Here is a 24,993-nt window from a genome sequence, read left to right as displayed (position 1 = left end):
CTATCCAAAATGGAGAAAGTCATGGTGACCCACAGACTAATAAAGGAGATTCAAACAGATAATGGACCACCTTTCCAGAGGCAAGAGTTTGCAGAGTATTTGGTATCTTGGCATCATTCAACATCAGTCTTACCAAAGTGACACCAAGATAGCCACAAGCCAACCACGAGGCTGAAAGGTTTATACAGACTCTCAGCAAGGTTATCTGCATTGCCCAGCATGAGAGACAATCACTTGAAGAGGTCATATATGTGTTCTTGAGAGACTACCAACAAACTCCCCACACCTCTACCAGGATTGCCCCAGGTCATGCCTGCTGGGGCCAGATAACTCAACACATCATTCGACACCAGCCCAGCCAGGTCCCTGCAGGCATTGTCAAACAGCTGATCCTAGAACGTAGGCACCAAAGGAATAGAAGCTGCATCCACCACCCACAGGGCAAGACCTTGACCATCATGGTAGGGGAAGACGTGCTAGTAAAGGACTGTCACCCTGGGAGAAAGCTCAGGCTGATGTTTGAACTGGAACTCTGGTTGGTTATATGCCGAAGAGAGACTATGTTGGCAACTACCTGAGGAGAAGAAACCATATTTTATTTTTCAAGTGTTACCCAACAGAGCCTCAGCTCCGACAAGAGAACCCTGGGGCTGTTGCAGGCAAGAACATCAGCCTGCATGGAGAGTTAGAGTAGCCTCCCTGCTGGGAGAACTGACAATTAGAGCTAACACCCATACTGGGCTACAAGGCTCCCAAACAATTACCTTATGAAGAGGGTGTACCCTCAAACTTGTGGAGCAATATGTCCCAATACAGACTGAGAGACAATCCTGTTCCTTCAAGCAGTTTGAGAGACTTCATGTTATGACAATGGGGTCTGGCAATTGTTGCAACTGGGACTGACATGCGCATACATTTGTTTGTGTTGTTTGCCTCATTGAAAAGGGGGGACGGATGTTGTGATGTAGACACCACTCCTAAAGTGAAGGGACTGGTCCACCTATGCAGGGGAGGACGTTGTAACTCCCTCCAAAGTTGCTTGTTATGGTATGGCCTGGATGTGACGTGCCAGGAGGAAATGAATAGCCTCGGGCCAGCCTCAGACAGTTGTTGCACACAAAGTGATTGACAGTGTGATATTCATACGCCCACACCACACTCACCACCGATATGGTGAATCCAGACACTGCTTTTATGATGCCTATAATAGTATGTAGCACGAGAGCAGTGCCAAGAAGACATTGGTTCACTTTGGTGCTCCATTGCTATGCTTCCATTGCTACGCTTCTTAAAGAGGAATTACTGAGGCTAAAAATGTATCTGAAATATATTTGTTCGTTTTTACTACATTGCTATTTCCTGTAACGATCCTTTCAAATATGTGTAAACAAGCTCTATTTCCAAATGTTTTAGATTGGAGCAGATATTTGTGGTTTCATCCATAATACCACCCGTGAACTTTGCCTACGTTGGATGCAACTGGGGTCATTCTACCCTTTCTCTAGAAACCACAATGGGCTGGACTACAAGGTACGTGAAAAAGTTGTTTATCATTGAGCATACACTATAGTGGGAGTGGAGACCCGGACGTTGAGGAAGGGGTGATTTAGTAAACAGTACTGAAGTCAATGGAGTGCTCTGAACCTTTACTTACAAATAAACTGTGAGTTGCATTATTTACCTGAGGGTGTAGTAGACCAATCAAAATGTTGCTTCCTCAGTTGAAATTTGATGGCCACGGTAACTTTGTCTACAGGAGGTATAGCATTTCCATTTCCAAGTTGGACCCTAAGTTACTAGTGCATGCCTAAGACATACAATTAGCCAGGTCAAGTTAAGTGACTAACCAGATGTATGTATGTCCTCCGTTCCAGGGCTATTTAGCCTTTCATTATGCCAAGATTATTTAATATAGCAGCAAATGAATGTGTATAAATGTTGCCTACCATTTACAGCAAAGACAAAAAAGTTGAAGGCTATGCATAAAAAGTTGTAGTTATTGGAAAGCAAAATCATGGTTCAAAAGTGCAAATTCTGAAGCATTCCACTTTCAGTAGCAGGCATCTTTCAGACACTGTGTAAAACAAGAATTGGCAAAGCCAAAAGGTCTCACCTTTGGGACCTATTGGCTTTGCCAATGTTTTTAGCCATGCAGCACTGCATCCCCAATGGTGTGCTGGATAGCTAATGAATGTAAAAAAATATTGAAAAACTTTTGACGCGCATGGCAGCGTTACTTTGTAGGCACAGGCATGGCAAATTTGAATGCCTACAATATAAAACAGCTGCTTTTTTTTTGGAGTTACTGATCCAAGTTGGATCAGTAACATAAAAGAAAAAAAAGTATGAAAGCATTATTTTTTACTGATGTGCGATGCCACAACGGTCTTGATCGCGGTCGTCGAGTAGAAGGTCCCGGGATTCGTTGCAGAGCCCAAGATCTTCATTGCACTTAAAGTTGCCTGGGTGCTCAGGTAAGTCCCAGCAGAAAAACAAGAACAAGAAGTCGAAGAGGTCTTCGACCCGTCCTTTGCAGTCTTCAGATGAGACAAGGGAGAGTCATCATTCGAGGTCTTCATCATTCGAGGTCTGGCTCCATGGTTGAGCTTGCACCTGGACCAGCACCGTGCCTCCCAGGGTCTCTGGGAGCTGATGCGACCCCTGCAAAACTTCAAAAGGTTTATGAGGCAATGCACCTCATATTTGGATGGCCGGTTTCTGCCGGCGCGCCTTTGGGCCCTACTGAAACCCTTGCCAGCGCTTTAACAAACAACAAACTTTTGATAATTTTGTTCTCCACCTAAGTTCACTAAAAGTATTAAATATTTGTCCAAACTAAAGATGTTTCATTAAATTATACTTAATACAAATTCAGAATCCTTTATAGAGTCCTGCTTCTTAGTTTTATTCATTTACTAGTAATTAGGCAGCACTTGTTGACTTGCTGGAGCTGAGAGCTCCTCCATTTTCCTTCATGGATACTTGTTGGTTATCTGAATTTACAGTAGTCAGGGCTTTTCCTGCCATTTTATAATTCCTGAATTGTAATAATTCACAAAGCTGATGTTTGGCCCATGAATTAACATTCAACTAATTTAATTGCATAAAACATAACTGTCTGTTGATTGATTGAGGGTAGTCTGGTGAGGTCCAGTACAATACAATAGTTGTATGCATACAGTTAAAGCAATAGCAGTTGCAGCTGCTGCCAATATGCAGACTCACTCAGATTGAATAAAAAAACAAAACAAAACAAAACAAAAACCTTTTCTGAACCTGCGGCCACCTTTGCGCTTCAGTGCTCCTCTGTTCTGCTGCTCTAGACAGTCCCTGGGACAGACTCCTCATCCAATCCAGAAGTGCTGGGATTGGCCTCAGCTGGCTGGTTTGACGCTCGCTCAGGCACAGGGAGTCTGTGCCGTTTCTCCACCCAGCTGTAGAATACAGCCCGGTTAGAGAAACCTAAAGGCGCACGTTTGTTTGGCTGGCCTAAGATGGCCGGCCAAACAGACGTGCACATATAAGTGCACCTAGCACTGCATTCCTCCTCCATCCCATAGCCCGGACCCGTCCCTTCCTACACATGCTGGCTCAGCCAGCAGCTGAAAAATAAAAAGGTAATAAACTGTCTTTTTATTTTTTAGCTGCTGGCTCTGAGCCAGTGGGGCGATGCTCCTCCACCATTGTGGAGGAGCCACCACTGAGCAATAGAAATCACATTCAATAATGAAGCAAGCATCTCAGAAATTAAATAGCAACAGCAGGTACTGAGTTACATTCAGTATATAAAGTTAACAATCACCAGTTGATCATGAATGCCATACTGTTTATTATTCGAGAACAAGAAGGATGATGAATACTTTTAATATACTGTTTTCAATCATTAGCCTATTATGATCGCTTGAAAAATTACGACAATCGCACAGTGTGACGAATGCAACTGGCAGGAGAAATATAATTCAAGCGCATTAAAAAATCAGTATCAGTGAAGGTGGTAAAGTGTTATTGACTCCAGAAGGAGCTTACTTGGTCTCCCTGTATAGTGTTAGAGTTGCAATGGGTTCTGTTGGGGGAGAAAAGAAAAAAATGCTTCAAACGATTACTACTTTTGTCCTATAACTTAGACACATCAATAAATTATTGCAAACACACAAGGGGCTGATTTTGCTTCGTATATTCTTATTCATAGTGTGAAGTTTACAGAAACACAACATTTTTTTAACAGGGCTGTCTTTCAACAGTGGCATACAAGTGAAATGATCATGCAGTGTGATCAGGTGATTCAAAGAAAAAAACATGAACTACACGATGACATAAACATGACATGAAGCAATAGACTTAGTATGATGCCCATTCCATTCTTCCTACATCTGTTCAACCATGGCTTATTGTATTAATTGTGAAACTTTAGCCATGTGTACAGTCGATGCGGAGCACATAACACAATTATAGTTGATGTTTCAACACTTTTAAATCGTGTTTTCTTAAAACATCACAACAGGTCTTCCTCAGGACTAAAAACAGGTGCACCCTGTGTGATAGAAAGGTACATAGTTTTAGACCATATGCGAGGTTGCATAAAAATGGTTTTAAAATGGTGTGAGTAAATCAGAACTCACCTGGAATTAACAGAACATAGCTTTGCTTGATATTCTGACCCAATGGGCAATTGAATATACCCCCTATAAGTAAATACATATCCCACATTAGCACTACGACATGTACAAAACCAATTAAAAATGTTTAGAAAAACATGACTAATCTCACCTCCCAACTATCTGGACATACCACCACTTTGGCTGTCCAACTTCCCAAAAACAGCGCCACAGCAACAGTGATCAAAAAGGCCCTTTACTGTAAAACAAACTAAATCTTTCTGCACTCAACTCTCATCTTTAGCTGATTTTACCACCCACCCAAATAACAGAAGAAAATTACCTCTATAATTGACTGTCCAAAGGCTTTCACATTTCAATCAATCAATCAATCAGGGGTTTATAAAGCATGCTACTCACCCGTGAGGGTCTCAAGGCGCTGGGGGTGGGTGGGGTGCAGCTTCGGATGAGTCGAAGAGCCAGGTCTTGAGGCACTTCCTGAAGATGTGCAGAGTGGGGGAGTGTCTGATGCTGACTAGGAGCTGATTCCAGGTCTTTGCTGCGATGTAGGAGAGGGCTCTTCCACCTGCTCTGGTTCTGCGGATGCGTGGGTTCTCTGTCAGGGCGATGTCGGTGGAGCAGAGGTTCCTTTTGGGTGCGTGGAAGGAGACTCTTTCATTGAGGTATTTGGGTCCAATGTTGTGCAGGGATTTGTAGGCGTGGGTGAGTAGCTTCTCAATGGGGAGCCTGTGGAGGTCTCGTAGGTGCTGGGTCATGTGCTCCTGTCGTGGGGCTCCGAGGACGAGTCTGGCTGCGGTGTTCTGGATGATTTGGAGCTTGTGTAGCAGGGTTTTGTTGATTCCGGCATAGGTGGTGTTGCCGTAGTCCAATCAGCTGACGGTCTTTCTCCATTCGGGGGGGGGGGTCAACTTAAGGAGGATGCCGAGGGAGTTGAAGCAGGTGGAGGCAACAGCATTTATCTGGTGGGTCAGGGTGAGGAGGAGTCTAGAATGATGCCGAGGTTCCAGGCGTGGTCCGTCGGGGTGGGTGGGTTTCCAAGGGCAGGGAGGCACCAGGAGCTATCCCACGCAGTGGGGAAGTGTACGAGGACAAGGACCTCTGTCTTCTCCGAGTTGAACTTTAGGCAGCTTTTGTTCATCCACGTCACAACGTCTTTCATTCCTTCTTGGAAGCTGAGTCTGGTGTCTTCGGGGTTCTTCATGAGGGCGAGGATGAGCTGGATGTCGTCGGCGTAAAATACTATGCTGAGTCCATGCTGTCTGATGATGGTGGCGAGGGGGGCCATGTAGATGTTGAAGAGCGTGGGGCTGAGCGAGGATCCTTGGGGTACTCCGCAGTTGATCTCAGTAGGTTCGGAGAGGAGGGGCGGGAGTCTGATCCTTTGGGTTCTGCCGGAGAGAAAGGAGCAGATCTAGTCAAGGGCGGTTCCCCGTATACCGGCGTCGTGGAGTCTTGCTGCAAGAGACAGATGGGAACCGGTGTCGAAGGCTGCGGAGAGGTCTAGGGGGATGAGATCTGCAGTGTGGCCCTGGTCGAGTAGCATGCGTATGTTATCTGTGACGGCAAGGAGGGCGGTCTCGGTGCTGTGGTTGCTGTGAAATCCAGACTGGGAGGGGTCGAGGATGGTGTTCTCTTCGATGAAGGTGATCAGTTGGGTGTTGAGGAATCTCTTGGTGACTTTGGATGCAAAGGGTAGGATAGAGATGGGCCGGTAGTTTTTCAGGTACATCGGTTCAGCTGAGGGTTTCTTGAGGAGGGGCCTGACCTCTGCCCGCTTCCAGTTGTCGGGGAAGATGACTGAATCAAGGGAGGCATTGATTGACTGGCCTAGTTCGGGTGCTATGGCGGCAGCGGCTCTGTGGTAGATGTGCAGTGGGCAGGGGTCCGTGGGGGCTCCTGAGTGGGTGTTCTTCATGGTCGTGGTGGTGTCTTCAGTGGTGGCAGGTTTTCAGGTGGTGATGGTCGGCTGATTGTCGGTGGTGGGGAGGGTGACCGGAGTCTGTTCGCTTAAGTTGTCGCAGAGGGCCTTCATTTTCAGGTGGATGTAGGAGCTGAGCTTGTTGCAGAAGTCTTGAGAAGAAATGACATCCGTGGCTTCGCTGGGGGGTTTGGTAAACTGCTGCATGACGCTGAAGAGTTCCTTTGCATTGCTTGCGTTGGTGAGGATCCTGTTCTTGATAAAGGTCCGCTTGGTGGCTCTGATGCGCTGGAGGTATTCATTCATCGTGTTTCTGTAGTTGTTGTGGTCTTTGGTGGTTTTCCTGTTCCGCCATAGTTTCTCGAGGTGCCTGCAGGAGCGCCTGGCTTCTTGGAGGTCAGTGGTGAACCAGGCAGCCTTTGGGGGGCGTTGCTTGTCGGGGTGGCAGAGGGGTGTGAGCTTGTCAGTGCAGCTGGCGATTCAGCAGTGTAGTTCTTTGGCTGCGGAGTTGGCGACGGTCGTGGCGGAGGGGGGGTCGTGGAGGAGGGTGGTATTGAGGTGTTCCTCTGTGATCTTGTTCCAGTTCCTCCGTGGTGGGTGCGAGCCGGATTTGGGTGCGGTGGTGGTGTTGAAGGTGAAGTGTACGCACTGGTGGTCTGTCCAGAGCGGTTGCATGGTGTGGCTGAAGTGGATGTTTGTCCCTCATGTGAAGATGCGGTCCAGGGTGTGTCTGGCTCTGTGGATGGGGGTGGTGACGAGCTGCTTCAGTCCAAGGTTGGAGAGGTTGTCAAGGAGGGTGGTGGAGTCGGGGTCGCTACGGTTGTCGAGGTGGAAGTTCAGGTCTCCGATAAGGATGTAGTCCGTGGAGGCGATGGCGTGGGGTGCGGCAAGGTCGGTAATAGTGGTGGCAGAAGAGCTGTGGAGTTCGGGGGCGTTTGTAGACGAGGGTCCCACGCAGCGTGGTTCTGGGGCTGGTTTGGATCTGAAAGTGGAGGTGCTCTGTGTCGGAGAGAGGGTCGTTCATGCTGGAGGTGCAGAGTAGAATGGAGTTCTTGTGTACAATGGCGAGTCCTCCTCCTGGGCAGTGGGGGCGGTCCTTTCTTTGGATTTTGTATCTGTCAGGGATGGCGGTGGTGATGTCGGGGGCGGAGGTGGCGTGGGTCCATGTTTCCGTGAAGAAGGCGACGTCTGGCGTCACAGTGTCGAGCAGGTCCCAGATCTCTACGGCGTGTCTCTGTAGTGAGCGTACGTTGAGGAGGATGCACGTCAGGGCTTTGGTGGCACGGGCGTCTGGCTTGGGTTCAGCGGTGGTGTGGGAGCAGTCGATGGTGAAGGACTGTCGGCAGTGAAGGCAGGAAAACTGCCCATGGGTGGTGTTCGGGATCGATTTCTGGCAGTTGTTGTTCCTTCCGGGGTTGAGTGCGAGGAGAGTGGCGGAGTTATAGTGCAGGCGGGTCGTAGATCCAGGGTCCCTGGCGCTGGCCATGGTCGGGTCGCGGACGGGCGCAGACGGGCTTGCCTATGGGCGGGACCGCACAGCGGCCGCCATAAAATAGGAGAGGAGGCAGGACGAGGTGCTGGGAGGTGGGAGCGGGGGCTGTCCACGGGGGAGGGGCCGCAGGGGCAGCAGTGGTTGGATAACCGGCGGGAAAACAGGCTGAAATGCAGTCAAGTTAAAATTAAATTAATTAAATTAAACAAAAACAAAGTCACCAAGAGGGGCAGGGAAATGCGGTATCCCAGGCAGGCGAGGTGCTGGCTAAGGCTGGAGCAGCGCAGAGGCAGGGAACTGGCAGCAAGCGCGAACCCTCAAGGGAGGAGGTCTCGCTACTGCGGCGCACGATGGCACTGCGTAGCTACTGGGGAGAGTGTTGATACCAGACTGGAGAGGAATTGTTTTCCTCTCAAGACAATCATAGACACAGTACACCTTCTCTCAAAAAGGATATAAGAAATAAAAAAGAAATCAATGAACTTCAACACCAATTGGAGAAATTTAACAATAAAACAAATCTGCCCTTCCATAACTGAAAACAATCAGCACATTCTTGATTAGAAAGACAAAAAAGCGCTGAACCTCCAGGTATATACCCAATGGCAAATTAGCTTCCAAAGATTGCAAACATTCCCTACCCTCAGAGTTTCATTAACAGTCACAGACCACCTTGTTTCTAAGGGATACGTGAAAATTATCTCATAGCCAAGATAACCACTATTTAGCCCAGTCTTGCCGTGGTCAAAGACAACTACACCAATTAACTGACATCAGACCTCAGTCTCCCACAGTTAACCCTTAGTCTCCCTATTCAAGGATCTGGTCAAGGCTAGCAACCCTGCTGGCTCTGTATCAGACAAAAACCTTCAGAAGTATCTGACTCTTAATGATTGTACTATGCCTGCCAGAATGATCCATAACAACTCTCTCACAACCGGCACCTGCCCCTGATATTTTCAATTTAATAATTCATTCTTTCTGTGAAAAATTGAATGAAAGTATGTGCTCACACAATTTTATGACTTTCTGGAGTGTAGCAAACGCACTGTGATTTGTATCTAGGAAGCTCCGAAGACCACAGAGGATACCAATGGCTTTACTACCAGACCTATCAGCACTTTAATCACAGCCAACCACCCTTCCCTCCTACTGAGAGTGGAGGAAACTGGCTTCAAGGAAACCATCTTTGCCTGGATTGCATTCTACATCTCTGACAGATGCCGTATGATCTTCTTTCCTCCATGTACTTCACCTCCATTCAGCACTGTAGGGGTTTTTCTGAAGAATTAATCATCTCACCACTTTTCTTCAACACTTACTAAGCCTCTTACCAGGCCTCATTCTTCAATCTAACATGCTGCAGCTGTTTTGATGATACCCAGATCATTTTAATGCTGGAATGACTAAATACCTCTGCATCTCATGACTAGACCAAAGCTAGACAGTATCTGACCCTGCCTCAGAGCTGACCTCCATAGCTCCAGTTAGGACCAGGGCAGCTGTCATCTGTTGAAACACCATCTCTGCTGACTGGCTAAAACCTTCTTCCAAAACACTGTTCTATGTAGAAGGCAGAAGTATTGATCAAAATCAGTCAGTGGGTGCATCTGTGAGATGTGTGCTACAGTAAGTAAACAATAAAAAACATATATTTGTTGCTGAAGCTGCAGTTTATCACTAAAAAAGACACAGTATTATTTCACCCTGACCCATACCCAATACCACAACATACTTTGTCATGGTTTATGCAAAACTTTAATGTTGGAGGATATACTAGGCCAGTGCAAGTTTAAAATTAACTTCTTGAAACCAAAAATCTACCTTTGCTCTCAAGAAGCGCACAATCATATAGTAGCCCCTACAACTTTGTGCACAGGCATGCTCCATGTGAAAAATCACAGTGCTATTACCAGGGTCCCTGTGGAGTTTGCGGAGTTTCACTCCGTGGAATTCCACTGAGGCACTGAAAAAGTCAGCATGATTCTACAGAGTTCTGAGAGCAGGCGAGTATAGAGTGCAGTCAGTTATGTTCACGTCTGTTCCCAGCTCTGCCCTCAGGTAGTGTGCAGTAAAAGTGCACATCTGTCCGTTGACTCTTCACACTGGTAGAGTGCTGTGAAGTGTGCCTCTGTCCACGGATCTGCCCACATGTAAAGAGCCCTAAAGCGCACATCTGTCCCAGGCTCTGCTCACAGTTAGAAGTGCAGTGACGTGCACCTCTGTCCCACACACCATATGGTGAAGTCCTCCCTGACACTGAACGTACCACCCGCCAGGAAACCACTCAGACTTATGTAAGGTGGAAGTGACCCCTTCCCACACAGGCAGATGCAGAGTACAGGGGTACAGGAGTGTAACCTTATAGAAAAGAGGGGTGTATGCTTTCTGATGCGCGACCCCTGAACCTCCCTGGAGGCAGGTCGGGTCATTGTAGGGTCAGCCACTGTGGGCAGCGCACATCTAACGGACAAACAGCAAGTGAATCACAGACCACAGCAGAAGAGCATGACCTCTGACCAATGAGATCCTGACCTTTGACTTCGCAGTGGAATTTTTAAAATGCATTTGTTTATATGTTGTCTTACACAACTGTGTTTCTGAGCGCAGCATAGAGAAAATGTGTGAAACAAGGCAAACAGTCATCCATGCAATGACTGTGGTAGCATAACGGGCAGATAAAAAAAAATATAACAGGGGCACCACAAGCTGGCAGCAACAGGAGGGGGGTGGGAAATGCTGTAAGGCATGACAGGTTTTATGTTTTTCGGCAGAGGTGTTTTGCTAAGCTGTGAGTGCCAGGAGTATAGGGCTGACAACAATATGCTTGCACTGCAGCAATGAGGGCATGTGTTTGAGGACATTTTAGTTTTAACGTGAGTCACCTTATTACACAGGAGTCTAGACTGAAGGGGAGAAAATTACCCTTGTCATGGTAGACTTGAGGGCTCTTTAAGAAGTCCTAGTAAAATTGTGAACAACAGCACACTGATCCCCGTCCCAATCCTAATTGCTTGAGGTGTTGTTAGGCATTCACCTTTGGACGCTGGGGCCGCCGGGAAAAGCAGTGCCACAGCCGCACAGCAGCAGGTGGACTGCCTGTGTTGAGGGAGAGCCGTGGGCAGTGCGAGGAGGCGGTACGGAAGAGCAGCATGTTCTGCTTAGGAAAGGAAACCTGTAGTAACCAGAGAGACTGCAGAGCTACGTCTAAGTGAGCTGCAGAGGCAGAAAGAGGTGTGAGCTCTGCTGGGCTGGGTGATTGGGGAAAAATCACCTTCTGCTCATTGAATCACATCTGGATAGAAGGAGGGTGGGCATTGGGTCTAGTACTTGGAGCCCCTGAAACGTGGTTATATCATCATACGTGAGAGCCTCACCATTACTGGAGAACAGTAGAAGTGCACATTTCTTGTCACACAGTGCGTGAATGAAAAAAAAAAACAGTTCATAACATATTGGTGGTATCTCGTATGTGACAGTGCATGATGCACAAGAGCGAGCCAAAAATACTCTGTCACGTTGCGGATCGAGAAGTTATTTTAGAACTCTGCTCTCCAGGCAGAGTGCGGAGTGGGAAAACTCAGCAAACTCCACCAGCGGAGGGGAGTTTGCCACCCACCTCTAATTATGAGACAGAGTTGACTAAAGTATGCAACAAGAAAAGACAAATTATGCGGCATAATGAAACACTATCTTAATAATATGACCTCAATATTTTGTGTTTTGAAAACATCATAATACTGCTTGGATAAAGATTTCACCCCATCAGCATGAGTATAACAACCAAATACAAAAATAAGCAACTGAAAGATAACTAGTCAACCTTTGCATAGGCTATTCCACTGCATGCAAACACGCCACCACATTTTTAGTAACTTTTGATGCGTTTGACCTACCCATTGGTTTCATAAATAATCTGCAGATTAATGCTGTGGATTATAGATTATGTGTCAAATATGCTTTTTCTAAATGTAAAATGTGTGTTTTTCCCTGTGGGGCATAATTGCCCTCTATTAGAAATTGGGTGACTGGTTGAGGAAGGTGAAACCCTACTCAAGCAGGAACCACAATACTTGTCAAAGTGAAGTCACAAGCACACCCCAAATTAACACGTGCTCAACCCTCTTGTAGCTTGGCATAGATCAGTCAGGCTTAGTTTAGAGGCAATGTGTAAAGTATTGGTGCAGCACTTCAAACAGTAATAACTTGAAAGCACAACACAAGAAGAATGCCATAATAGAATAATACAGTAAGTTTTGATAAATAAAACAAGAACCAAAGAACAAACATTCCATCAGTAGAACCGGAGATATGCATGTTTCAAGATTTAGGGGGATATAGCACCACAAAGCCCCAACAGTGGTCGGTTATACTCGAAGCACGTCTTCTTATCATGCAGGTTTCTTCATACGTCTCAGTGACTTTGAGTTTTAATAGAAGCAGTACGCTTACAAGGGTGCGAAGTGGCATTCAGTTTGAAGTTCAATTCTCGCATAATAGTGGTGGTACTGTCGTCTGATTTTGATATTCAGAATTACTTACCAGCACGGGTGGTTCACAGCAACTTAGTATAATTTTCCCTGACACATTGGCATGTACGGTGGATGGGCTTGTTATACCACTTTGTAGATTGTTTCATGCTACACAGAATGATTATGAAGGCTATCACTTTTGTGAGCAACAATGGTCCCAGAACCTCTAAAAAGCATACAGACTGTGATAATCCTGGATGTTTTAGCCATAATTATGACCTTTGATTGTTTGCAAATCAATGTAAATCAATAGAATTACTTTATGATATATATATTTGTTTGTAGATTCCCCCTGACGAAGGGTGAATGTTTACCCGAAATGCATTGGGAGCGATGAATCTCCTCGTTTGAAAATACAATTTGATTTATGCAACATAAAGAAAGTTTGTTGAAGCAGACGCTGCTGAATAAAGCACATTGAAGACAAGCACTTGGAAGCAATCTTCATACTCATTTTTTTTTTGATAATTGAAAAAGTTACTGTGTACATTGAATTAACAGTGCCAAGTTGATTTATCGTAGATGTTAAAATTTAAATTTAAATTTGGATAAATACACTCATTTAGAGTTAATCCAGGTAGTGCGCTTTCTATTTAAGACCTTAGTCTTGAATTTTAATTTCAAAGTTGAACAGGTGGCCGGGTGGAGCCACCTCACCAGGTGCACACCAATTTTGATAAAGTTTTGAATCACAGCCGACAAAAAGTTTATTATTACAAATCCAAGTGCATTACCGCTGCTGAGCTACACAATAACTTTTAAAAAGTGGCATTTTCAAAATACAACTATAAAATATGATTTTTCATTACAATTCCAAAGACACCAAACATAAACTGTTCACATCTTCCCATTTGGAAGGTACAGCTTATTAAATGCAATAATCCAGTGTTATCCTAAGGGAGAGGCAGGCCTTGCAGTAGTGAAAATGAATGTAAAAGTTTTCACTACCAGGGTACATCAAACTTAAACTTATATATCCTACTTTTTAAATACATTTCACCCTGCCATGTGGGTTTTTTAGGGCCTATCCTAGGGGGTGACATATGTATTAAAGAGGTAGGTTTGAGCCTAGGAAAATGTTTATTTTGCCAGGTCAAAATGGCAATTTAAAACTGCACACATAGGCTGCAATGGCAGGCCAGAGACATGTTTGCAGGGCTACTTAAGTGGATAGGATAATCAATGCCCAAAGCCAACTAGTAGCATTTAATTTACAGGCCCTGGGCGCATGTAGTACCACTTTACTAGGGACTTATAAGTAAATTAAATATGCCAATTGGGGACTAGCCAATGTGGCCTTGTTTTAAGGAGTGAGCACACACACTTAAGCACAGGATAGCAGTGGTAAAGTTCACAGTCTTAAGTCCAACAAAAATGAGATCAGAAAAATATGGAAGAGTAAGTAAAAATGTTTGGGGGAAGACCATACTAATGCTGACAGGTCTAACATGTATCCCCTCCCGGCTGAATGTGGTGAGAACTACACAACCTTTTGGAAGTTCCCATCTCTAACACAGAAGAACCAGGATAGATCATCAGCATTGGCGTGGTCTGACCCAGCACAGTGTTCCACTGTAAAGTTCATTCAAGATAGGGCGATGAGCACCTCAACAGGTTGGGATTTTCTCCCCTCATTTGCATGAGCCAGCTAAAGGGCCTGTCTGAACCCCAAGCTGGCATGTCTTCGGCTTCTTCAGTTCTCAGACTACAGCAAAGGCCTCCCTTTCAATCACACTCCACCTCTTGTTCCCGGGGAAGTCACCTCCTACTAATGAAGGTTAAGGGTTGGTCTAGGCCCTACTCATTTAACTGTGTTAAGACAACCCCTTTGCCATGCTCTGAAGTAGCATCTGTCTGAACAGTAATCTCCTTGGAGAAGTCACTGGTGCTGTACAAATGGCTTTCTTAAAGTTGTCAAAGGCTTTCTGCCAGGCCTCTATCCAGATCACCTTTCTGGGCTGTTTCTTAGAAATCAGCTAGGTTAAAGGGGCAACAATGGTGTCATATTCCTTAGCAAATCTCCTCCAATATCCTGTTAGGCCAAGGAAGGCCCTCCCCTTGGCCTGTGTTTTAGGGGGTTGCCAGGCCAGGATCATTTCAGTTTTGACCTGGAGGAGCTGCACCTTACCCCACCCACCATGTGGCCCAGGTACATCACAGAACCCTGCCCTATGTGGCGCTTACTGGCCTTGATAGTAAGGCCCGCCTGCTGCAGGGTCTAAAGCACCTCCTGGGGGTAGTATAGGTGTTCTTCCCAGCTGGACATGAAGAAGACAATGGCGTCCAAGTAGGCAGAACACCCTGTTCTACCCTGTTGACCAACCTCTAAAAGGTGGCAGGGGCATTCTTTACGCCAAAGGGCATCAACTTAAACTGGAAGTGGTTCTTTAGGTTAAAGAATGCAGGCATCCCCCCCCCTCAGTCAGAGCAATCTGTCAATACCCTAATGTGATACCAAAAGTACCAAGGGGCTTGTTTTCAAGCATATTGCGCCACCAGTGCAACACTTTTTTCAATGCACGGGCGGCGCAGTGTGCCAGCCCATAATTTACAAGGCCACGTAAAGCCACTCTGTGTGGCTTATCTTGGCCTAGTAAATACGCCCCCTATCATGCACTACTCTGCGTGAAAGGGCCTACCCCCTGACAATGTCATTTTCATTATCAGTTTTTTTATTTCACTTCCCCTCAGGTGAAAAACCACTTAATAAAACAAACCTTGCCCCCCTGGGAGGTCAGCCCGTTCACCACGCAGGCTGATCTCCCAAACACAGGTCCCTGGTCGTCTAGTGGGTTTCCTGACTGTGGATCGCGGTGTTCCTTACCAAAGATGCCTCCTTCAAACCTGAGGAGGCAGGAGAGGACTCACCTGCTGCTCCTTGCCACTCTGGTGGGGAATCTGTAACATAAGAAGAGTGGGAGAGGGGTCAGGTGTGGATGTAGAAGTGATTCAATTTCACCTCCATGCTTTGGCAAAAAACGAATCCTCCCTTTGCAAGCGACAGAGGATTATTTCAAGCTTTCTCCAGTGTCAGCCAAAGGCCAATAGATGCACTGGGAAAGAAGTGCAGGTGTCAGCAATCAACTGACACCCACACCGAAGGGGTTAACCATGACTGATTACAAAACTCGTTCAAGACACCCATCTCCTCCGGCAATGTCACCAGGCCATTTCTGAGGTAAATCAATGTGTCACCCACTTACAGCGAGACAATCTGTCACCAATCTCCGAGTGTATTTCCAAGCCTACCTACCTACCCTGCAATATACACACCAGTGGTTCCATAGTGAGGGCAAAAATGAGGGCGGTAATGGGCATCCCTGCCTGTTGGGAATGACACTGAGATCACCCTGCCAATTTGCACTGTGCTACTGTACTTATGGATAGCAGACTTAGGGCCTGATTTAGAAATCGGCAGAGGGGAACACTCCATTACAAAAATGACAGATATCCCTTCCATTGTATTACGATCACATTCTATCCAATGGGGATTGTAATATAGTGGACAGGATATCCATCATGTTCGTGACGGAGTGTTCCCTTCGCAGACTTCTAAATCAGGCACTTAGCCACTGCCTAATACAGGGACCGACCCCCAATTCCTTCAAGACCATCATTAAAAATTGCCACCTTAGTGTATCAAAAGTCTTTTCTATATCAAGGGAGAGGTCCACATTATATATGTGTGCTTTAAAAGCCAGGCCAGGAATTGCACTTATCTGTCCCCCTGTGCATGCTGCTGCTCTACGTGTGCCCGGGAATCAATTACAGCCAGTTGGGTCATTAGGACTCTGTCTTTCCTTCTCAGGTCACAGAGATCCTGCAGGTCCTCCCCCATTGGTCAAGTCTTGTCTCTTCATCTCGGATCTTATTTTCATTTGCCAGTATATTACGGGCGAGCTACATTTTGACACCATAAGTGGTTTTAAAGCATATCTCTTTCAGCTCTACTTTGAATGCCTCCCACTCAATTGAGGCATCACCAGCAGTAAACCTGTTGACATCGAAATACTCAACTATGACCCTTCTCAGCACCTCCCTGAACTGGGGTACTGTCAGCTCGCTGGTGTTAAGCTTCCACATGGGAAATAGTTGTCTAGGCGTTCCCTCAGCCTGTCAACTTGAGGGGACTGTTGTCCACCCATGTACAACACAGGAACTCAAAGTCCAGCACCATACCTCTCATGAAATCGTATAAGGAATAATCAAGATGTGTGTATGTGGTGTAGCGCTGAGTCTTAAGAATAGTCCCTGCTCTGTGGTTGTATACTTCTCCAGCCCAAGGTAATTTACCCATTCCCAAAAGTGAGTCGCTAGTCTCTCTCTCTCTCTCTCTCGCTACATGTTGGCAAAGTGAGTGGGAGGATCTGTCCATGCCCGTGTCTAGTACACAGTTAAAATCCCCACCGCAAAGACATGGGGCGTCTAAGTTATTGATCAGGGAAGGGGTGAGAGAATCCAGAAAGGCAGCTTGATTACTGTTTAGGGCGTATAATGTGACCAGCACCAGCATTTCACAATCTAGCAATCCTTCCACCCTAACATATCCCCCTCTGGATCCACTTTCCTCGAGTGAACTGCAAATGGTGTGTCTGGCAAAATTCATTTCAATACCCCCTGGCATAAGCAAAATATGTTGTGCCTTCCACCTGTCCCCTTCATCGATTGCATAAAATTATCAGTTCAGTGGCATTGATGTGTCTCTCCAGGATGCACGCTACATGTGTGTGGCGGCAATGCAAGTAACTGTGGATCTTGTGCCACTTGACAGGGGTAGCCATTGCCTGCATGTTCCATGTTAACACATTATATGCCATTGGCACTCCCTTCTGTCTCTCCCCTATCTCGAGAGGTCTCCGAAGAGGCAAAGGAGGGGTGGAGAGTGGAGGCGTGAGTGGCATGGACGCCCCTACAAAACACAACTTTAACATCCCAACAACCTCTACCAAGGATACAAAGCAAACAGTACCTAGCCATTCCATCCCTTTGAGCAAGGATATGGTACAGCGATCATTCAGTCTCCTTTGCTTTCCTACCGGAGGTAAGTGGGTGCTGGTCATAAAATGTACACAATCCAACTGAAGCTCTTCACAGTCTCTCCCCGGGTTGTCTTTGCCACGTGTGTGGGTAACAGCTCCAGCCTGGATTGAAACAGGTGAGGAGCGCCCCCTGAGTATAGGGCACTCCTGCATTCACTTGTTGGTAAATCTGTATTATCAAATTATTGTGACTACCGATCTGGGAGTTAAGGAGCGCCATCCACCCCCCTCAACATCGGAGTTGTCTGAGTGCTCCTCATCAGTCATTGCCTTTCTGCTTTGTTCCAATTCGACCATCCCCAGAGAGCAGTGACTCAGGACTACAGCATCAGCCATAGCCTGCGCTCGTTCAGCAGTGCCTGCTTTCTTGTGAGATCTCCTTGGTATAGCATAGGCCTTCACACTCTGGTTCTCTGGTGGACACAGCCATCATTGGTGTCACATTCCTCCTGTGGTATTTCCACCTCCTTTGTTTGCAGCCATTGCCAGACATCCTCCGGGTTCACAAAGTGCTACGTCTCATTATCTGCAGCAACTCACATTTTGATGTGATAAAGAAACGTATATTTCAGTCCCACCTCTCGCAGCTGCCTCTTAATTCCTACATATAACAGGCGTAGCACAACCAGTGTGTAATCTGGGAATATTGTGATCAATTTCCCATTAAATTGCCCCAGACCACACGTTTGTGTGAGTTGTAGAATGAAAGCTCAATCCCGTTAATTGAAGAGATGAGCTACCACCAGTCATGGCAGGGCTCCCGGGTGACAGAGAAAAAGTGTGGTGCCTTGTCTTCCAGGACATGTTTAGTAGCCACTTATCCAGGAAGAGCTCCATGCTGGGTACCTCGGTTCTCTTTGGCCGGCCTATGATTTGTATGTTGTTGTGGTGGGATTGCCCTTCAGCTTGGATTTGGAGGATACAGACTTCATCTTTCAGGGCAGTCAGCTGTGTATGAACCTCCTTGACGGTTAGGCGCTTTGCTGTGAGACTGGATTCAGTATCATCCACTCTGTCTACCAGCTTCCTGTGACCAGCCCGCAGGAGACCAATGTCCAAAGCAACTGCTTCTATCTTTACCTCCAACATAGTTTTAGAGTTTGAATGGCCTGTAATATTTCATTGAATTTACTTGTATGTTCCTCCACCGTTGAGCCCAACTGTGATATGGGGTCCATGGTGCTGGGTGGCTTGGACGCGGTGGTAATTAACCCCTTGGATGTCACTGTTTTAGTAAGTTTGGGCAGAGATCTGGGCCCCGGGACTGTGGAGGCCATTGTTGTCTCCAACCGTGGTAATACAGTCTCCATTGACCAAGGCCTGCAGTCTCACCGCAGCCACAGTCCAACACAGTGAGTCCTGGTGCACACAAGGCCAGCTGTCAGTACAAAGCCAATGAGCTCTTCTACTGCTCAAATTTGTACACTAGTAGACACTATGCATGTCTGGTGGCTGGATTCTCCGCAATGGGATTAGATTTCGATTGTGCGTTGCTATTTACCCTAGGCCGAAGCGGCTACCAGAAAGAGAAGTGGGAAGGGGGCCCGCTATCCCACACCTCCCACCCTCTTCAATCTTCTCATGCACATGACTGCTCAGGCAACAACCCAGACGGGTGGTTAGATTAGGCCTGGCCCACCACCGCCACACGGAGGTCACAGCACTATCAAGCTCGTAATCAATCAATTCAAACTTTAATGTATTTCCCACACAGGGGCTATCACCCTCCAGTCCGCCGAAGTAATAGAAGCTGTCCATGTAGGCATGGTGCACACCACCCCTTCATCTATCTTAATCAGCCCTGACTCACTGACTGCATTTTCAGGTGAGGGCACTCGTAGGGCTTCAAGCCCTATCCAGTCAGTAGCAAGTGCGCCTCAAGGTGGGCGGAAAGACTAGGTGTGCCCTCCAGGAAGTCGAAGAGCTCAAATCACTTGCACAAACGCCCCACATAAGAACAGAACATAGCACAACATAACAATTTATATCCCAATGGGGTCCAGGGGTGCCCCTATGTGAGATATGGTGCCCCACTCACTGCAGCCGCCTCTCTCGCCAATTGACAATTTCCTTGCCTCTCCCGGCATTGAGGACTCGGTCTTGCCAAATCGTCAGGTCTCTCTCGGCCTTCATGGTGCTTGCAATCCATCGTCACCGCCTACCCACAGGCCACCAATCTGCAGGGGGAGACTAGAATATGCATCCCCTTGCTTCTCAAGCTTCAGGCACTTTGCTTTCTGGCTGCACAGCCACATGAGTCTCCTGGTTGCACTGCATTGCCAGGCTACTGTTATATGGACAACAGGCTTCGGATCAACACCAGGAGAGAAGAAGAGAGACAAACCCCTCTCCACATATCATGGATGATCCCTGATCCCAAGGGGCCCCCAAAGAACTGTCTTTGCCAGGTCTCCACCCTGGATGGCCACTGGATAATTGTTGTGGTGAGACGGCAGCACAGAGCACAACTAATGTGCAATTATTTCCTTCTTCATCTCTGCCGCCATCTTGGGTACCACTCCAACGTTGCTCAATGCTGGTGCAATTTAGTAATATGACCCCTTACTTCCAATGTCACCTTAAACCACATTCTGCAACCTTTCACCCAAGACCGTCCATGCTGCACTAAGAAATCTTCAACTTGATATTTTAGTCCTTCTACAATGGAAGGTTCCTCAGAGACCTGTTACCTACCATTTTGGATGTGGTTTCACCAATAGGGGCAGGGAATGTTCAAACCTACATCTGTGAAGTCGAGAAATGTAGGAAAATTTGCTTCAGCAAAGCTGTGATACATTTTCTGAAAACTTTGATGACATGAAGAGTTTCAGTCAATAACCAACGCAAACTTGGCTTGAAACTTTTGTTGGTATTCAAGGAATGGGAAGATGCATCACAGTGTTTACATTGTATAGAAGCTACTTTTGGTGACCTTGTTGACATATGTTGTCAAAGAAAGTTACGAGTCCATGGTTACCTATTACCTATCTTGATATGGTTGGAGGGTCCTTGAGTTCTTTGGACTATATAGCAGTAGGATGGTGTTTTGCCATTACCCACAGGTCATGATCTCCGTCTTTGCAGTGTTGAGCTTTATATAGATACTTATCTATAGGCCTAATTCACAAAAGGCTTCCGCACTCGTGGCGGAGGCCCCACAGTCGTGGGGGAGTCTCCGTATTCGGGGCGGAATCTCCGCAATGAGAATTCTCATTCATGAGATTCCAGCCCTTGTACAGAGACTTCCCCATGACTGCGGGACATCTGCCCCGAGTGCAGAAGCCTTTGTGAATCAGGCCCCATGTGTTTATGGCGTCAACGCAGTCATCAAGTCTTGGTTTGCAAAGGTCTTCCGGGCTATCCATTGTCAGAAGATATGTGTATTATATGCATAATCGTAACAGGTCCAGTAAAGGGGTTTGGTAAATGGAGATATGAGCGACCCCTGCTGGATACCAGAATGTTGAGTGGGAGTAGTTGATAGATAAATATACCAAGCGTTGTCTGTCTTTGAGATGTGGCAATCCATTTTAAGGCATTTTCATGCATTCTGAGATGATGTTAACTTTGTAGTACTGTGTGACGTGGACAGTATCTAATGCTGCTGATAGGTCCATAAGCAGTAGTGCAGCCACTTTGTTCTTGTCCACTGTGAGTTTTAGTTCATCCAAAATGGATTTGAGGGCTGACTTTGTGCCTCTGCCTGGTCGGAATCCGGAGTGCTGATACCAAGCTATTTTCATATGTACACTTGGAATGTTGAGTAAGACTTGCTATCTCAAATATTATATGTAGGAATGAGCCATTTGATGTAGGTCTTTAGATTGTTTGTTTGATTGGATCCGTTGGGCTTTTTTTTAGAGAAGTGGCCTTATGAAGGAGGATTTCAACTTGAGTGGGAAAGAACCTAGTTTTAGGATCTTGTTAAGTAGGCTTCTAGCTACCTTCCCTTCATAGGTTGTGCGAAGGAGATCTTTAAAGATATTTGGAGGTGTTGAGTCTTAACGTGCTTGCAATGATAATATTTTGGAATTCTTTTTCTGAGGAGGATATGGAAAATAATGAGTTTTACAAGATTGCTTTTGCTCCCTTTTATGATAGTTGAGTCAGTGTTGAGGGAGTTTTCTTCTTAACATAACTTTCTTGTTTTAGATCAAGTTCCCAGGAGCTTTTACAATAAAAGGCTTGCACTTGCACTATTTCTGCGTTTTGGAACTCTGGATTGCAGAATTCTGCTAAAATCATGTGAAGTTCCTTAGAAGGACAGTCGTCTTCAATTATTTTTCTGAAATAGTGTTGTCTTTTTATAGCTTTGATAGCTCTTCTGTAAGCTATGTTATACTGGTATGGTATGATTGTGTCATTTTCATCTCTTGACGTTCTCCACTTACATTGTAGTATGTTTAGTTGTTCTTTGCTTCTTTTAATGCTGTCATTAATTCATGTGGTTTTCATTTTATGGTTAACCTATGATATGGTCAGTATTAAGTTGTCAAGTGCAATGTTGATCCAGTGGTAGAAGGAGTGTACATTTTGATGTTGCTTATTCATTGAAGTCCTTTCGAGAGGGGAGTTGAGATTTATGAGGTGTAATTCTTCTATATTCTGTAGGTGTGTTCGTTGTTGGTGGTGCTTACCGTAGTTTTTGAAGTTTTGTTATTGATAGGTAGGTTGAACTTGAAAGTTATGAAGTTTTGGTTGCCCCAGATTACTGGGGAGTCGTTGATCACTTTGGCTTGTCCCAAGGGGAGAAAATAGGATGTCCACAGTATGCCTTTTGGAGGAAATTAGCCCCTTAACAATTTGTTGGAGTATGGCTGTGGTGGCTGATATAGTAGTTAGATTTATCTTGTCAAACCGGATATTGAGGTCTCTTTTTCTCCCACCATTTCACACTTCCCTTTCCTCTCCTGCCTCCCATACCTCTCACTCTCAGTTTCATCTCGTCCCTCTCTTTGCTCTCAACACACCTTTTCTGTATCATTCCCTTTACTCCTAACCTCATCTTTCACCCTACCATTCCTCTCACCCTTCCCTTTTCTATTACCACTGGAAGTTCTTTCACTTCATCCCATTTTCTGCCTTTTTACCTCAGACTTTCTGTCACACTTACATTTGCTTGCACCCATTCCTTCCCTCCCAGCTCTTTCTTACCTCTCTTTTCACACTTCCATTTCCTGACAACCCGACTTTCCTCTCACTCTTGCCTTTCCTCTGAGCTTTCACTTTCCTCTCACCCCTTTCAACTATCATCTTTTTATTTCCTTTCATCCTGCTTACTCTCTAACCTTTCCATTTCATTTACTCTTCCCCTTTCATTTTACTTTTATCTTTCCAGTCTCCGCTGCCTTTATCCTTTTCCCATGCCATTCCGCTGACCAGCCCCTAACCTCTCACCTATGCCTTTCTTTTCACACCTTCCTTTCCGCTCACCCCAGTCTTTCCTCCATCCCTTTTCTTTTATCATTCCCTTTCCTCTCACACTTTCTTTTCCTCTCAATACAACTTTTCTTCCCACCCTTCCCTCTCTCCCCATCTTTCCTCTGATTCTTCCCTTCCCTCTCCCGCTGCCTTTCCTTTCACTCTTCCTTTACCTCTCAACCCTCCTTAGATCACATCCCTGTGCTTTCCTTTTACCCCTTTTGTTTCCTCTGATTATTCCCTTTCCTCTCAATCTTCTACTTCCTCTTATCCATGCCTTTGTCATATTTGTTTATTCTTTGCTTCCTGAGTTTTATTTCCCCACTGCCTTTCCTTTCCTCACCACATTCCCTTTGATTCTTTTCCTTGCTTTCACCCAGGACCTTTTCTTTCACCTCTGCCTTTTCTTTCGCCCATGAACTTAGTTTTAGTGCAGCGTTTCCTTTAGCTCCAACTCCTCCAGTCTTTTTAGGTCTCGCTGAGCCCAGCGCATGGGCGCTGGCTCGGAGAGACATTTTGTATGTGGGCTTTTCAAAGTGCTGCTGGCTGGCCTAACGCTTGCGTTCACGCAATCGTGCACGCGCGAAGCCGGCCGCCAACAGCACTTTGAAAACTTGTGTGTCATCGCGATCACTTTCGCTTTCAGAGCGATCGCGATCACAATGACGCACGAGCACACACAACTCCCGCTTCTCCCCCTCCCCCACCACATATTGCGTCTCCGGCCGCTCGCGCGCGGCCAACGCTTGTCTAACATTTCCTCTCGTCTTTAGTTTGGCCCCGGTCGCAGGGGTTAGGACTACTTGTAACATCCTTGGTGCACTGTGTTCACTTATCAAAATATTCCCAACCCTTTTTCTCGTCAGAGTGGATTTTTAAAAATGAAGACAACATTTCTGTCTTTTAATTTATATTGTAGCACTTAGTGAAGCGCTGAGCATTGCCTTATGTAAGCCCTCAATGGCCTCACAGTAGATGTCACAAGTCTCTAGCCCATGTCAAAAATGTAACCCTTCAAAGGCAAAAGGATCCATGCCTCGCACTGCTCCTGTGCTGTAGCACTTAGTAACTCCTCAGCATGCTTCATCTGATTGCTGTAGTGCCCTGATGCCCACAGCGGGCCATGTTTATAGATATTATAATAGGTGTGTTGGCATCCAATGAGGATTGTTCGTGTGTGCTGATCCTTTTGTATAGAAAATACCACTCAAGTGTGAATGTTAACACCTGGAGGCTGCGCCTCAAAGTCATAGGCGCTATAGGAGTTTCCAGCCTGGAGCAAGCTTACTGTAGACGAGGCCCTTAAAATTGATGCCTTTCCACTGACACATGGATTTGTATTTGCCCTCCACCATCTGCTGCATAACCAGCAGATTTTCATGTAAACATAGGTTTTACTCACACGGACCCACGTGCACTGCACATAGAGTATACAGCCTAGTGTTCACGCTGAAAAAGGTAACTCACTTTCCTGCTTTTAAAAGCGATATGTGAGCTCTCAGAGAAGTGACACTGTTGACTACTGACAACCTCATGAATGGTCTGGGGTAAGAACGTTGAAGGAAGAGCAGCATAAAAAGTCTTCAATTATTCAGACCGACTACTTGTTTACAGCAGCAGTCATTCCAAGGAGCATGCCGTTTTAAAGATTCCCGAATATGTTGCATATTTTTTCTAACCTTGTCCTTGCAGTGATAAACGAAAGAAATTAAATTAATTCTGTTGTCCTGCAGGGCGGTTACTTATTGCAGACAAAGTCCATATAGTGTGGGTTTAAAACATATTTGGAGCTGCAGAATCAGAGCGTGTATCGTTTCAACAAACTATTCTACTCTGGGAGATAGCTTCGAAGTATTATATACAATGGCTCTTCAGTGCAAAGCTAAATCTGCAAATGCTCGAGAACAGTACCCCCTCTTTCATCTGTACCTCACAAAGCTCCTGTCCCGCGTACAGTCATCTTTCTAAGAACAAG

General features: G+C 46.0%; 1 protein-coding gene across 1 annotated transcript in view; it reads left to right on the top strand.

The window, feature by feature from the left end:
* LOC146856076 (lysosomal alpha-glucosidase-like) overlaps positions 1 to 24,993 on the top strand; it is an 829,176-nt gene that overhangs the window by 581,308 nt on the left and 222,875 nt on the right. The window contains exon 15 of the mRNA XM_085654093.1: positions 1,414 to 1,530. Within this exon, the coding sequence (XP_085510219.1) occupies positions 1,414 to 1,530 (117 nt within the window). The remainder of the gene's footprint in view (positions 1 to 1,413; positions 1,531 to 24,993) is intronic.

Source organism: Triturus cristatus, chromosome 4_1 (assembly GCF_964204655.1).
Source record: "Triturus cristatus chromosome 4_1, aTriCri1.1, whole genome shotgun sequence".
In the NCBI taxonomy this organism is placed as follows: domain Eukaryota; kingdom Metazoa; phylum Chordata; class Amphibia; order Caudata; family Salamandridae; genus Triturus; species Triturus cristatus.
This window is presented reverse-complemented; position numbering and strand designations above follow the sequence as displayed.